Raw genomic sequence first — 14,766 nt, forward strand, 5'->3', positions numbered from 1 at the left:
TTAATAGTAGGAGTAGCATTCCAGTCAAATGGTGCAGTTTTAGATCTTACACACTAAATTTCAACTACAGTGATGCCTTGATACTTGACCAAAAAAAAAAAAAAGAGTAAATGAACTCTACTTAAGTGCTAGCTACCTTCCTAATCAAAAGCTCTTTACATTTCAAGGTATTATATTTAAAATATATCAACATTAAGTTGGAAATTATTCCTCAATACGATATACAAATTTTCCTTACAATTTCAGATTCTGGTTTGGCCATGGCTCCCAAAAAACCATGCCAAATCATGTCTCACTATATTTGTTTAGATTATATTTTTAATCAGTATATTTAAATAAAAGTAGCATAAAATCTTCTTATATTTTAGTATTAATCTTTATGGGAAGAGTGGGTAGTCAAGTAGGATCTGAAAGAAAATACACCAAGACCTGTGTGCATGTTTATTTCACTTTGAATGCACTATGCTGTATAATTATACCAAATAAAAGTATAAAAAATTAATCTTTTCTAACCTTGATTTAATCTTCATTGAATGGTACTATATGACATAATCCCTCAGCATATAATTGTTGGGACTATGATAACACCAATAATGGATGCTAAATTTTTATTAAATCAAGCTGGTAAATTCTAAGATATTTTAAATTAAGATTTAAATCTATTTAAATAAATACCAAGTTGCAGAAAAATGTCCTCACAGGGATGACTGGTCTTTGATAAACTTTAGCGTCACTAAAAACATGGGGGGCATATCCCTTCAGCCTTCTGTACTTATAAAAATATATTTCCCACTCCAGCTATATTTAAATCTTGCTTTATACTGCTTTCATATCTCAAAGGATGCAATTCCTCTTGACATACAAGGAAAGTTTATGTTCAAATTCTCAATGAGGTGGAAGCATGAGGAGGTAGTTAGGTACCTTGCTCTCCAAAAAGATGTTTAAGATTGTTTTTAGGGATGTTTTGAAAATTTATGTATTTCTATTTTACATACTTAACTAAATCTAGTGCTAAAAAAGCTCATTTGCATCATGAATTATATGATTCACAGGGCTAGAAATTTCATGTAGGCATCTGATTTTGATGTGGCATATACTTTACTGAAAAAGAAAAAAATAGTAATACTGCTATAAATTAAATTGACCAAAACTTTTAAACAAATATGTATTTGACTCGATGTGCCCTGTATAGCATATAAAGGTGAGAGTAAATGAATTGTTGTGAACACATGGAATATTCAGGGGTAGAAATTAATTTCTTTTTTCTCCAAGACCTAAAATTATAAGCAATAATTTTAGTGGATTAATAAAGGGTTACACTGGCTGAGATTTGTAAATTGCCACTGGAAATAAACATGGTTGCAACTAAACATATATGTCTTTTAAGAATCATTTTATTGTTATGTTTGAACATACAACCCAGCACTCTCATGAGGCTCTAAGTTTGTTATTGAGATAAATTATGACTATAATCACATACATATATATTTATAGTGTGTGTTTGAGTAGTACTAGGGATTGAACCCAGGGGCATTCTTCCTTTGAGCTACTTCCCCAGCCCTATTTTATTTTTATTTTGAAACAAGGCCTTGCTAGGTTGATTAGAGTCTCACTACTTGCTGAGGCTGTCCTTGAACATGTGATCCTCCTGTCTCAGCCTCCCAAGTACTAGGATTACAGGCGTGTGCCACCATACCTGACTTAATCATATATATTTTTAAAGTTCATAACCAAATAGCTAACCATTTAATTTCAACCCCTGAGAGTAGATGAAAAGGAATGCGGTCAGGAGCAGAAATGAAAACGAGTAAGTAGTTACAGGAAAACATTGAAGAAAAAAAAAAACTTGAGAGATGTAAGAGGCAATATTTATGATTTACAGATACAATGTTTTCCACTTACTCTTCACCCCCTTTTTCCCCTTTCTCTCCTTTTTGTATTGTTCCTTGAGTTTGGTAATTACTCCCTGGTCCACATTCCAAGCTTCAGGCATGAGACACTGGTCTTCCTTTTCTAAACAGAGTAAAACAAATGAAACAGCCTTTTTCAACAAAATATTGAACACTCTAAGTTACTATGTCTGAAAGACACAATAATAATTTTTTATAGCATCACTAGCTTTAAGAAGTCATTACTTATTAATTAGATATGTAAGTCACTCAAAATACAGTAGCTGAGAAACAATGATGAACTCAATTTCTTAACAATAAACTTACTTTGAAAGAGACACAAAAAAATAAACCTAGAAATTGAAGTGACTTTTAGTAATTTAAGCATACTTTACAATGAGGAACTTTCATTCCATTTTATGAATTCTATTAGGAGTGGCTCATAAAAAATACTTCATTTTATTTATGTGATGAGAGATTACAATAAGAGATTGTACAAAATAGTCTCCAATGATTTTTTTTATTTCAAGAGTCTTATACTTTTGGCATATGTTCATTAACGAAAGATGATTTTTTTTATTGCATTGGCTTTATAATTAGCATTTGTGAAACCTATAAATCAACCTTTATTCAAAATTTAAAATAACTTAAATGACAAGGTAGCTTATAAAGTCTTAAAATGAGACACTGAGCTTCTAGTAAAAGGAAATTCAATCATCAGGATTTCAGAAGAAGAAAATTTAAAGAGTAATACAAATTATATATTTTATACTTATTGTAAAACAATTTATATGCTATATAACACTACAGATATTGGTTTAGAACTCTATTTTGAATCCAAAATTCATATATCCACCTTACTTGTCCTTTGAAAAAAATCTAATATCTCAAATTAGTATGCAAAACCAAACTCCTGATCTCCCTCCCCATCCAATCTGTTCTATCCACAGGGTTGGTTCTCTAATCAACATGGTCCTACATAACCTTGTCATTTCCTACTACAATCCCCCAGAATCATTCTGCTCTATACACTCTGCCTTCCTTTAATTCTTTAAGCATGTCAGGGCTGGTTGCTATCTTAGAGCATTTGCTTTCACTTCCTTCTTGAACATTTCTTCCACAGCATGGCCAATTCCTATAATAACTTCAAGTCTTTTGCTCAAACACTACCCTCTCAATGGAGTTTACAACATGGCCATCTGTAATGATTTGGATTTAAAATGTCCCTGCATCCCCCATTAAAACAGGGTAGCAAAGTAGGAAGCAGGGCATGGTCACTAAGGAGGGCTCGCAGGGAGTGTGGCCTTGGGGATTATATTGTTTCTCCTCCCCCTGCTCTCACCCTGACTTCTAGCCTCTATGATGTGAGGATCAGAGCCCTGTTCCCCTCTTTCCAAGTCTAGCTGCCATGCCCTGAGCTCTCCATACCCGGCCTAATATGGACTGACCTCTAAATTTCCAAAACTGAGCAAATAAATCTTTCCCCTGAGTGGTACTGTCAGTCATTGTGGATTATAGTAGTGAGGATGTTAAACAAGACACATTCTATTTTAAACAATAATTTACCTTCACCATCCCACCATCCCAACTCTCCCTATCTCCCTGATCCTGTTCTATTTTTATATTTGCCAATAGCATTTATCATTTTGTGACATGCTCTATCATTTCTTATGTTTATGGTTTACTGCCTAGATCTTTCTAGCAGGTTGTGAGCACCACAGGAGTACCAATCTCCACCTAGAAGACCTGGTACACAGAAAGCACTTGACTGAATTGTTGAATGAATGCTGGATTACTAAAATGAACCATAATAAACAGAAATCTGCCTTTTTTAATAATTTAAATTTCAATCTAGTTTAGAAAACTGTATTGGGTCTCTGAATATAATATTAATGAAGACAATTTTAAGAAATCAATTTTTATATACCTAACTATAAGACAGTAGAAGTAGTAAATTTGTCCAGATGAACCTAAAATGTTAATTTCATCAATCAAGTCTTCATAATAAATTAAACTGCATGGCTTTTGGATCCTGGAGTGCCTTCAGATTTTTAAAGCAAACTTTAGCCTTATGGTAATCTTAATAGTTTCATAATAACAAGAGCAATGAAAGATGTTAGTATTTACTTGCCAGAAAAGCATAATTCACTTTTTTTAAAGGATAAAGTGAAAAAGAGATGCAAAGAGCGTGTAAAATGGTTTAAATGCCCATTCAACTAGTTAAGATTTGCAATCTAATCCTGTTAATTTGTTTGAAATTCACTGCTTTGGATTTGAATTAAAAATCCTTAAAATACACAAGGCCAAACTACTGGTAAAGAAACCTCTAGTCAACTGAGAGCTTCCATTCATTCATATCATTAATAGATCTAGCATACTACTAAACAGCAAACACTCAGATATGAAATCAATCACTCATGTTTTCACATAATACATTGAGCCATGGGTCATATGTTAAAGGAAGCTGCACAAGAAAGAGTACAACTGTCTTTGGGGTGTGGGGGGGGGGATCCCAAGTACTGCTTCAAAACTTGACAATAAAAAGGGCCAAATAATATCTATACTGATGTGTGATTTCTCTGAGAAAGACATCAGTGTAACAGTTGGAACTATCGGTCCAACTCTTTTCCTGGTAGAAGTGTTGCCTAAGACCTTGAGTAACTTGATATATAAGCTCAGTACAGAACAAGACAAAAGAAAAACCTATTTCAATCTAACTTCTCCTTGGGTTACAAATTTTGTTCTCTAAAAAACAAAAAAAGTCAGTCACTAAATAATCATTGTATTCTTCAGTGTAATTACCTTAAATAAATCTTCAACTGTTTGCCACAAAAGAGGAAAAAAATTTAGCACTGATGCCATGGAACTCTCTAAAGGTAAGATATTGAAGGATTAACTGTACTAATGGCAAATTTACATAATCAAAGTAAAAGCAGATAAAAAAATCTACTGTATGCTATGATTATAATTTACTATTAGGGGTCAGTCTGTAGCTCAGTGATAGATCACTAGCCTAGCATCTATGAGGTCCTGTGTTTTATCTCTAGTACAGACAAAAAAGTTGCTGCTGTCAATTATTATCAAAGCATCAGAATATCATTTTTAAAAATTCTAGAGCAAATCAACCTACCAACCAGCCTAGAAAGTATTTTCAAATGAGTCCAAAAGGTAGTAAAAGGTCAGCTGAGTTAGATGTATAACCAATTCCTTCCTCTCATGGAAAGCTCCAATCAAAGCAAAGTAACAGTAACTTGCACTAGTGACTCACTTATTAATACCTCATAGGAAAAGTCATTATAAAAATTCAACAAATGCCTCTAACATTATAATGGTTTCTGATAAATGAGGGGAGTTGAAGTGTACATCTTAAATGAAAAGGAGGGAAAAAATAGTATGTATCCTTCCCAGACCTTTCCTATTTGGATTATTGTCAATTTACAGATAAAGAACATTTTTTCCTTAAACAATTGCAAATAATTTTCATTGTGCAGTGTATCAGGTGGAAAATCAGGTTTAAAAATGTAATTTTTGTTACTAAAAATATCAGCTAATCTTTTCCCCTGAATTTACCTCAGTAGTCTTCCTAGAGTCACTATATAATTATTAGGATAAGCAGCCCAGTCATGCCAAAGATGGCGCCTCTCCGGCTTCTCTTCCGGATTGTGCTGACTACCTCATAGCCAGCCAAGGGGGGCCACGAGATGCCCAACAATCAGTCCCCTGATAACACACTCACTGGGGTATGAACCATCCAATCAGTAAAAGCCCCGTACTTTGTGCGATCTTCCGCTGTAAGCGGAAGCCCCCTCCTCCCAGCTGCCTGATATAAAAGGGAGCTGGGCTATCTTAATAAAGCTTATCTCCGATGGCTGGCCTTGGGTCTTTCCTGCGCCGACCCTTCAATAATGATCAAGCAAGTATGAAAGAGAAAAAATTTGACCAAAATTTTTAACACAAGTGAGAGAAGAAAAAATATCCTTTTTTATAATTTTAGTTTTAGAATTCTTTTATATTTCTTCAGATAAAATACATATAAAATAGGGGTTTACGTTAGTATTTCTAATGTTTGTAAGTAACAATGTAAAATTTTTCATTTTAAGCAGTCAAATATACTAAATAACATTTAGATAAGTAATATCTGTGTTCAAATATTACAGTCTATGGTATATAGTGCTTGAAGGTACATTAAAATCAATATTTAGCCAGGCGTGGTGGTGCACGCTTGTAATCCCAGCATTTGGGAGGCTGAGACAGGAGAATTGCAGTTCATGGCTAGCCTCAGCTACTTACTGAGGCCCTTGCAACTCAGTGAGACCCTGTTTCAAAATAAAGACTAAAAAATAGGGCTGGGAGTATCCCTCAGAGGTAGAATGCCCCCGGTTCCATCCCCAGTACCGGAAAAAAAAAAAAAAAATCAATATTTAAAGTAGTTGATTACCTAGAAGCAAATGAAAAATTTATAATGTGATATATTCATATCCAAAGAATAATAATTCTATAAAACAATTTTAGCTATTTTATCTCTTTGAAATATCTATTTCAAATAAGAAACCATTGATTCATCTTTTTAAAACTGAGTAAAAGTTTTTAATTTTAAGCCAGAGATATTCTACACCTAAGCTAACCTCCTAACCCTTTTTTATTGAAATAGGGTCTCGCTAAGTTGTAGGGTCTGGCCTCAAATCTGCAATCCTCCTGTCTCAGCCTCCCAAATACTAGGATGATAGGTGTATTGCCAACAGGCCTGGCTAGTAAAAGGTTTTGTTTTGTTTTTTTTTTTTTTGGTGGTACTGGGGTTCCTAGAAGCCCTTCTACCTCCGGGCTACACTCCCACACCTATTTTTTATACTTTTTATTTGGAAACAGGGTCTCTTAAGCCAGCACGGCTGGCTTTGAACCTGCGCAATCCTCTTGTCTCCGCCTCACAAATACGGGGATTAGAAGCGTGCGCCACCACGCCCGGCTAGTAAAAGTTTTTAGAAAGATAAATTTAATATTCAAATGTTTAGCCAGGTATGGTGCTGCACGCTTGTAATCCCAGCATACAGGAGGCGGAGACAGAGGATAGAGGTTTGCGGCCAGCCTCGGCTACTTAGGCTCTTTGCACCTCAGTGAGACTGTGTTTCAAAATAAAGAATAAAAAATAAGGATAGAATGTCCCTGGGGTTTCATCCCCAGTACCGCAAAACAATAAAAAAGATAAAATAAATGTTTAGCAACATTACATTCTCTGAATAAAAACTACTTATCCAAATATTAGACTCTTTTCCATCTTTCATACACACTCACATGCACATACTTGAATATAACAGCAATTATTACTTTCAACAATTTATCACAATCCTTAATGTAAAAATATACTTCCAAACTCCTAGAAAGATCTATGCTATAGAAGTTTACCCCAAATACTTGTAACTCTTGTTAGAAGTGTAAAATATGAGATTCATTAATAGTAACTTCAGCAAAAAAGTAAATAGCAAAAAGCATGCCTGTACAAAGTGTCTAAAACTTAACCAGAATGAACAACTACAATTCTCTGACTTAGATTTCTTTTTATACAGAAGGTATGAGAGATGGGATCTGTAAAACCCTCTAGTACAATCTCAAGTCAGTTCCCACTAAATCTACATTTGTAGTTTCTACTGCTTACACAGAAAATGATATATTGTCCTTTAATTACAATTCTTTAAATGTAGTAATGCTTACACTAAAAAAAGAAAAAGTTGGCTACTTATATAATCTTCCTTAAATATACATGTACATCCTGGATAAAAGGTGATAATAGTTAAAAATTTCATGGTGGCACATGTCTGTAAATACCACTATTTGGGAGGCTGAGACAGGAGGATCGTAGGTTTGAGGCCAGTCTCAACAACTTAGCAAGACACTATTTCAAAATTTAAAAAAAATAGAATAGGGCTGGGAGTATAGCTCAGAAGTAGAATACCTGTGGGTTCAATCGTCAGTACCACTAAAAAAATTTCACAATATGATCAACATTTCAACATCATAACTCTTCAAGACATGGCCCTTGCAGTAACACACTAACTCTCTTACGTCCTTCAAACCCTGGTCAGGCCCAGCATGCTTCCTTACCCCAGTCTGCTCCGTCGCCTGCACTTCTAGATTCACTGTCTCCTTCTTCTGATGAAACCAAGAAGTCAAATTCTCTTAAGGCTTCTTTTGTGTCTCGATCCTCAGTGCTATCAGGCAATACTTTTTTTCTGACAATCTAATGAAAAAACATAGTAAATTAAAATATTAGGATATATTATGAATCAATTTATTTAAAGAAGACAGAATCCCTTTACACTGAATATGAAATGGGATTCAATTATTGTCTTCAGAATGTATAGCTTTGCACTGGGCATGGTGGCGCACACTTGTAATCCCCGCGCTTGGGAGGCAGAGATGGGAAGACCGCACAGGTTCGAAGCCAGCCGCGCTGGCTTAAGAGACCCTGTTTCCAAATATAAAAAAAAGTATAAAATAGATGTGGGAGTATAGCCTGGAGGTAGAAGGGCTTCCAGGAACCCCAGTACCACACAAAAAAAAAAAAGAATGTATAGCTTTGCTACTTCAAATAACTATACTACCTAACTCAGAGAAAAACAAATGTAATATTTTTCCCCAGTACTAGGGATGGAACCCAGGAGCATTCTACCTCCAAGCTATATCCCCAGCCCCATTTCTTATTCTTTATTTTGAAACAGGGTCTCAGAGTTGCAAAGGGCCTCACTAAGTAGCTGAGGCTGTTTGTGTACCTGGATCCTCCTATCTCAGCCTCCCAAGTACTGGGATTGCAAGCGTGCACCACGCCTGGCATCAAATGCAATTTTTAAAAAATACATAGTAAACATTTTAAAGCAGAAATTTAAGCTTCGTTCAATGATTCGATGGCTTGTTTAAAATAAACTAAAGAAAGTATATATTGAAATCATATGAATATATTTATACTGCAGATAGATGTAAAATATTCCTGACACACTGTATTATGAGAACCACAACAAAATCTCACATCTTTTGGATGCAATTTGTGAAGTTTGAAGACATTCTAATCTAATCCAAAGAGCAAGAAATTTCAGAATATAACTACAGTAATTTGGGGGTGGGGTGGGGATAGAACCCAGGGATATTCTACATCTGAGCTATACCCCCCAGCCCTATTTTATTTTTTGTTTGCACAAAGGGTCTTGCTAAATTGCTGAGAGCCTAATGCTAAGGCTGGTTTTAAAACTGCAATCCTCCTGTCTTTGCCTCCCAAGTACTGGGATTCAAAGTGTGTGCCACCATGCCTGGCCACAATAACTTTTAATATGACTACATCAACCTCTTACATAATCTAAAATCACAGTACTACAAATTTAGAAATGCGTGCCCTAAGACTTACAAGGTACTTTTATAGGTTCCCATTATTATTTCTACTCTCCTAACCTTGACTTACTTGGCTTTCTCAGTCAATTCTTTATATGTTCAACTTTTTCTCTAAAATATTGATCTTCTAGAGTGATATAACATAGACTGAATAGAAAATATGACAAGAGTGGCTATGTCTGGAAATACATATCCAGTTGTCAAACTGATGCTAGTTGTTATAAGGTACCATGATGTACCTGTCAGTTCCTTTGTCTTCTGGCAACCAACAACACTGCATTGTTGCCACACACAACACTTATCATATTCACCAGCTCCATAAAAATGTTGATTTAGTGAATTAAAAAAAAAAAAAAAAGGGAGCCAGGCGTAGTAACGCACGCTTGTAATCCCAGCATTTGGAAGGCTGAGACAGGAGTATCGCGTTTTGCATGAAGCCTCAGCTACTACTTAATGAGGCCCTTTGCAACTTAGGGAGACCCTGTTTCAAAATAAAAAATAAAAAATAAAAATAAAAAATAGAGCTGGGGGTGTAGCTCGTAGGTAGAATGCCCCTGGGCTCCATCCTCAGTACCTAACAACAACAACAACAACAACAACAACAACAACAACAACAACAGAAAGAAAAGAAAAGAAAAAATATCAGGGAGGTCTTTTAAGGAAAAATAGCTATTCTAAAAAATTACTGAATTTGAAATCGAAACTAAAACTCTCTTATTTCCCCAAACTCATGGAATAAAAAAAGTTAAAGATTTAGATAATTGAGGACATGAATTGTTTTCAAAGTATACATTATAGTCCTTAAACTACTTATCTGAGTATCTAACTCACCGTTGAAGTATCAATAACACTTCTCTCTCGTCCATCAATATCATCATCTTCATCTTCATCACTGAAATCTGCAGCTGCATTTTCAAGGAATTTGAAATTATCCAGCACGGAGGCAGAATCTGTTAACTCGGATTTTCTGTTTTAAAACATGTTCAAGCTTGGTAACTTAATCTTTTTACCTCAACATAAAAATTAATTCATGTTTCATTAACTTCTGTTTAGATTATGATACCCCAATTATATTAGGACCTATATTAATTCTCATCTCTTACAATTCTGTGGATTCATTTAAAAAGCAAAATGAGAAGTAGGTATTCTTAGAAGAACTTGACAATCTTTCTTTTTGCCATCTACAATTCTTCCTCTGACCTCTCGGATAAGTTTCCATAACCAAGAAAATAAGTAGTAAATGCATCATTTTTATATGATGTAATCCTTATATTTCTGCTAAAGAGTTAAGTAAAAAGAGCAAGTATATACCTAAAGTTATTTAAAAAGTATAATAGTCAAATTAATATTACTATAAGACAATCCTGTTAATGAATAAAGGATTCTCTTAGAAATAATCTAATTTTCAAGTATAAAGCTTTTAAGATAGATCTCTGAAAATAAATTTAGTAAACAATTTTCTAATTACCAGAAAAGAATGGTTTCTCTCTAATACATTAAGAATTTTTTTTACATAAGAAGTCATCTTCCTGAAAAATATAGCCACAACTAGAGACAACATTTTCAATACAGATAAATCTTAAATTTCACATCTGCTCAGAGTCATGATTTTGGTTTATTTCCCCATTCTCCATCCCTTCAGAAATCTCACAAATTCAGAGTAATATTCTTGTCAGTTTCAAAGACAGTTTAACACCAAAACAGAACCACAGAATAGTCTTTTTTGAAAGTCATTACTGAAGGGTTTTAAAAGTATGCATTATAGTACCTAAAAAATTATCTAAGTTATCATAATGACTTAAGTTAATTCATAAGATAAAAATACAACCAGAAATTTATGTCTGTTCTGAAACGGGGTCTTACTAAGTTGCTAAAGGCCTCAGCTGGCTCTGAACCTGTGATGCTCCTGTGTTAGCCTCTGAAATACTAAGATTACTGGCATGTGCCACCATGTCCAGCAAGTTAATGCAGTCTTAATTACAAATGAGTACTTTTAAGAAGGCTCTAATAACATTTGTTTATAAAATTCCTAACTTGAACCTTTACCTAATCTTACAATTTTAGCTCATGTTCCAAATAACAGGAAATATTTGCTCACTAGAAAATTTAAAGTTCAATTAAAATCATTCTTTCAGCCTAAATGTGGGTTAAAATAAAGTAACATCATATCTAAACTTACTCAGAATCGTCCATGTTTTATTCAACTAAGAATCATGGACCATTTTTTCCAATAAATCTGTTCATTGAACTCACTGTGTTTAAGTAGAAATATACATAATTGTATGACATATGGCCCAATAAATAAAATATTTCAAACCATTATTGAAATTTTCACACTTGGTCTATCAATTAAAAATCTGTATAACTAAAATAAATATTTTATATCAAGGAAAAGATGGGTGATAGTATTATTACATAAACAAAAAGGGTTAAGAAAAGGCTTACATCTAAAAAATGCAAAGTATTTTTATGATTTCTGAGTCATTAATAATAAAATTTCATTCTTACAGATCTGTACTGAATTTTGAAACAAGATCTTTTGTGAGATTCTAATAGTAGCTGACTGAGCTTCAAGATATTAAAATCTATATTAAGTGCCTAAATCTCAAGCAAATAAAAATATCCTGAATACAAAATTATATTCTACAATTAAAATAATCATAAATGATGACTCCAGTCCTTTTGTTACCTTCTAACGAAAAGAAACTTTAAAATTTTAGTAAGCTTAATTATAATTAAAGTATTTCTATATTACATGAAAAAGTATAACTCACAAACCAAAAATATTTAATAAGAACTAAAGTTACAATTAAAATATTTTGCAAAGTACTCACCCCATCATTGCTGTCTCTTTAACTTCAGCCTCTGTGCCATTTATAACTGAGTCCTGATTTTTGTCATCTTCCCTGTCAGTGACATCACTTGAAAAGCCCAACAGAGCTCGCACTCGTTTAGACTTCACATCTAGAATAGTATCTGTGTAACCCACCTCCTGGAGATACCTGCATGAAAAGGATCCTTACAACTCAATCATACAGGAATCAGTATTCTAAAATTTAATACATAAATAAAAGCAAGTCTTCAAATTCACTGCCTACATAAGGATTAACAGTAAAGTACTATGCTAGTTAAGACTTGTTAATAATCTTCCAGCTGCAGATGGAGCTGTCTGTCTCTTGCAGTACCAGCCTCTACAGTCACTGAGAAAAATCAAAGAACTATACAATACACCATTCATTACATTTAAACTAAGAAGAAACTGTTCCTTTAATATTTCATAGCACATTCTTTCCTTTAGGCAAGACTGAAGTAAGCTCACTCTCAAACTCTACATAATTACTATTTTATAATAGTGGGTCCAGTAGAGGGGTGTGTGTGTGTGTGTGTGTGTGTGTGTGTGTGTGTGTGTGTGTTTTCTTGGATATTGGGGATGAATGAATCCAGGAGCAGCATTCTACCCCTGAGTTACACCCAGGCTCTGCTCACTTGCTCACTCTTTCTCCTGGGGATTGAATCCGGCATTCTACCTCCAAGCTGTATCCCCAGCCCTTTTTTTTTTTTTTTTATTTTGAAACAAGACCTTGCTAGGTTTCTGAGAGTCTCACTAAGTTGCTGAGCCTGGTCTTGAATCTGTGATCCTCCTGTCTCAGCCTCCCAAAGTATTGGAATTACAGGAATAGGCCACCAAGCCTGGCTAAGACTTCATTTTAGTAGTTAGAGCTAAAAGATATCACACCAAGATATGTGAACAAATTAGGTGTGTCTTATCAAATCAAGATGTAGATTTTTCAATTTCATCTAATACTTATATAAAAATCTTGACTAAAACTTAATAAATGTTCAGTTTTCCTAAATTTAGTCAATTATTCTTAGAAAATACTAAAAAAAATGTTAAGTTTTTCCTTTTGGGGGATGGGACCCAGGGGCATTCTACCTCCAAGCTACACACCCAGCCCCATTTTTTATTCTTTATTTTATTATTTATTTATTTATTTACTTATTTACTTATTTATTATTTATTGGTGGTACTGGGGTTTCTAGAAACCCTTCTACCTCTCGGCTACACTCCCAGACCTATTTTGTATTTTTATTTGGAAACAGGGTCTCTTAAACCAGAGAGGCTGGCTTCGAACCTGCAGGATCCTCCTGTCTCTGCCGTCCAAGCATGGGGATTACAAGCGTGCGCCACCACGCCCAGCTTTATTCTTTATTTTTTAAACAGGGTCTCACTGAGTTGCAAAGGGTTTCACTAAGTAGTAGCTGATGCTGTCCTTGAACTGCGATCCTCCTGTGTTAGCCTCCCAAATGCTGGGATTACAAGCGTGTGCCACCACACCCGGCAAGTTTTTCCATTTTTTAACAAGTAATATTTGATACTACATTACTTTGGCAACAAAACATTACAAACATCTGTTTCAAAACTACTTTTGTCATACACAAGTTGGTTTTACTCAACAGTCACTTTGTCACTGATAAAATGAGTTTCACCTTTTGTCTGAGGAGTAGTCTGGGTCTTTTGAAGTTTTTTTTTTTTTTTTTTTTGATTGTTTCTTTTAGTTGTTTGTTTGTTTGTTCCCTCACCCAGTACTGGGGATTAAATATAGGGGCTCTCTACCACTAGCCTTTTTAACTTTTATTTTGAGACACTAGCTGGCCCCAAAATTGCAATCCCTGTGCCTCAGTCTCCTGAGTAACTGAGATTACAGATATGCATTATTATACTTGGCTCTTCCAAAGTTTTTCCCTTGAATACCTCACTGTAAAATTATTTTTCACTAAAACTATTAGCATTTTACCACCGGGTGTGGTGGCTCACGCTTGTAATCCCAGCATTGGGGAGGCTGAGACGGGAGGATCACGGTTCATGGACAACTTCAGCTACTTAGTGAGGCCCTCTGCAACTCAGTGAGACCCAGTTTCAAAATAAAGAATAAAAAATAGGACAGGGGCTATAGCTCAGAGGAAGAATGACCCTGGGTTCCATCCCAAGACTCACACACACAAAAAAAATTAGCATTTTAGCTGGGCGTGGTGGCACAAGTTTGTAATCCCAGCATTTGGGAGGCTGAGACAGGAGAATCGTGGTTCATGGACAACCTCAGCTACTTAGTAAGGCTCTTTGTAACTCAGTGAGACTCTGTTTCAAAATAAAGAATAAAAAATAGGGTTTGGGGTATGGCTCAGAGGAAGAATGCCCCTGGGTTCCATCCTCAGTACCGCAAAAAAAAAAAAAAAAAAAAAGTACTTTAAGAATGTTTTTCTATTTAAGGCAAAAATGTTACACTTAATTTAAAATGAGGACTAAGCCGGGCATGGTGGCGCACGCTTGTAATCCCCTCGCTTGGGAGGCTGAGACAGGAGGATCGCACAGGTTCGAAGCCAGCCTCAGCTGCTTAGTGAGGCTCTCAGCAACTTAGTGAGACCCTATTTCCAAATAAAATATAAAAAAGGTCTGGGAGTATAGCCCAGAGGTAGAAAGCCTCTGGGTTCCATCCCCAGGACC

At 35.0% G+C, this 14,766-nt stretch overlaps 1 protein-coding gene across 2 annotated transcripts in view; it reads right to left on the bottom strand.

Annotated features, from left to right (window-relative positions):
• The window catches only part of STRN (striatin), a gene marked incomplete at both ends in the record, with an annotated part of 116,533 nt that overhangs the window by 31,793 nt on the left and 69,974 nt on the right, over positions 1 to 14,766 (bottom strand). For both annotated transcript variants that reach the window (XM_080711484.1, XM_080711483.1), the window contains 4 exons: positions 1,903 to 2,013; positions 7,986 to 8,121; positions 10,095 to 10,230; positions 12,098 to 12,265. In XM_080711484.1, the coding sequence (XP_080567610.1) occupies positions 1,903 to 2,013; positions 7,986 to 8,121; positions 10,095 to 10,230; positions 12,098 to 12,265 (551 nt within the window). The remainder of the gene's footprint in view (positions 1 to 1,902; positions 2,014 to 7,985; positions 8,122 to 10,094; positions 10,231 to 12,097; positions 12,266 to 14,766) is intronic.

This window comes from Muscardinus avellanarius, assembly GCF_963383645.1.
Source record: "Muscardinus avellanarius genome assembly, chromosome: 15".
Lineage (NCBI taxonomy): Eukaryota > Metazoa > Chordata > Mammalia > Rodentia > Gliridae > Muscardinus > Muscardinus avellanarius.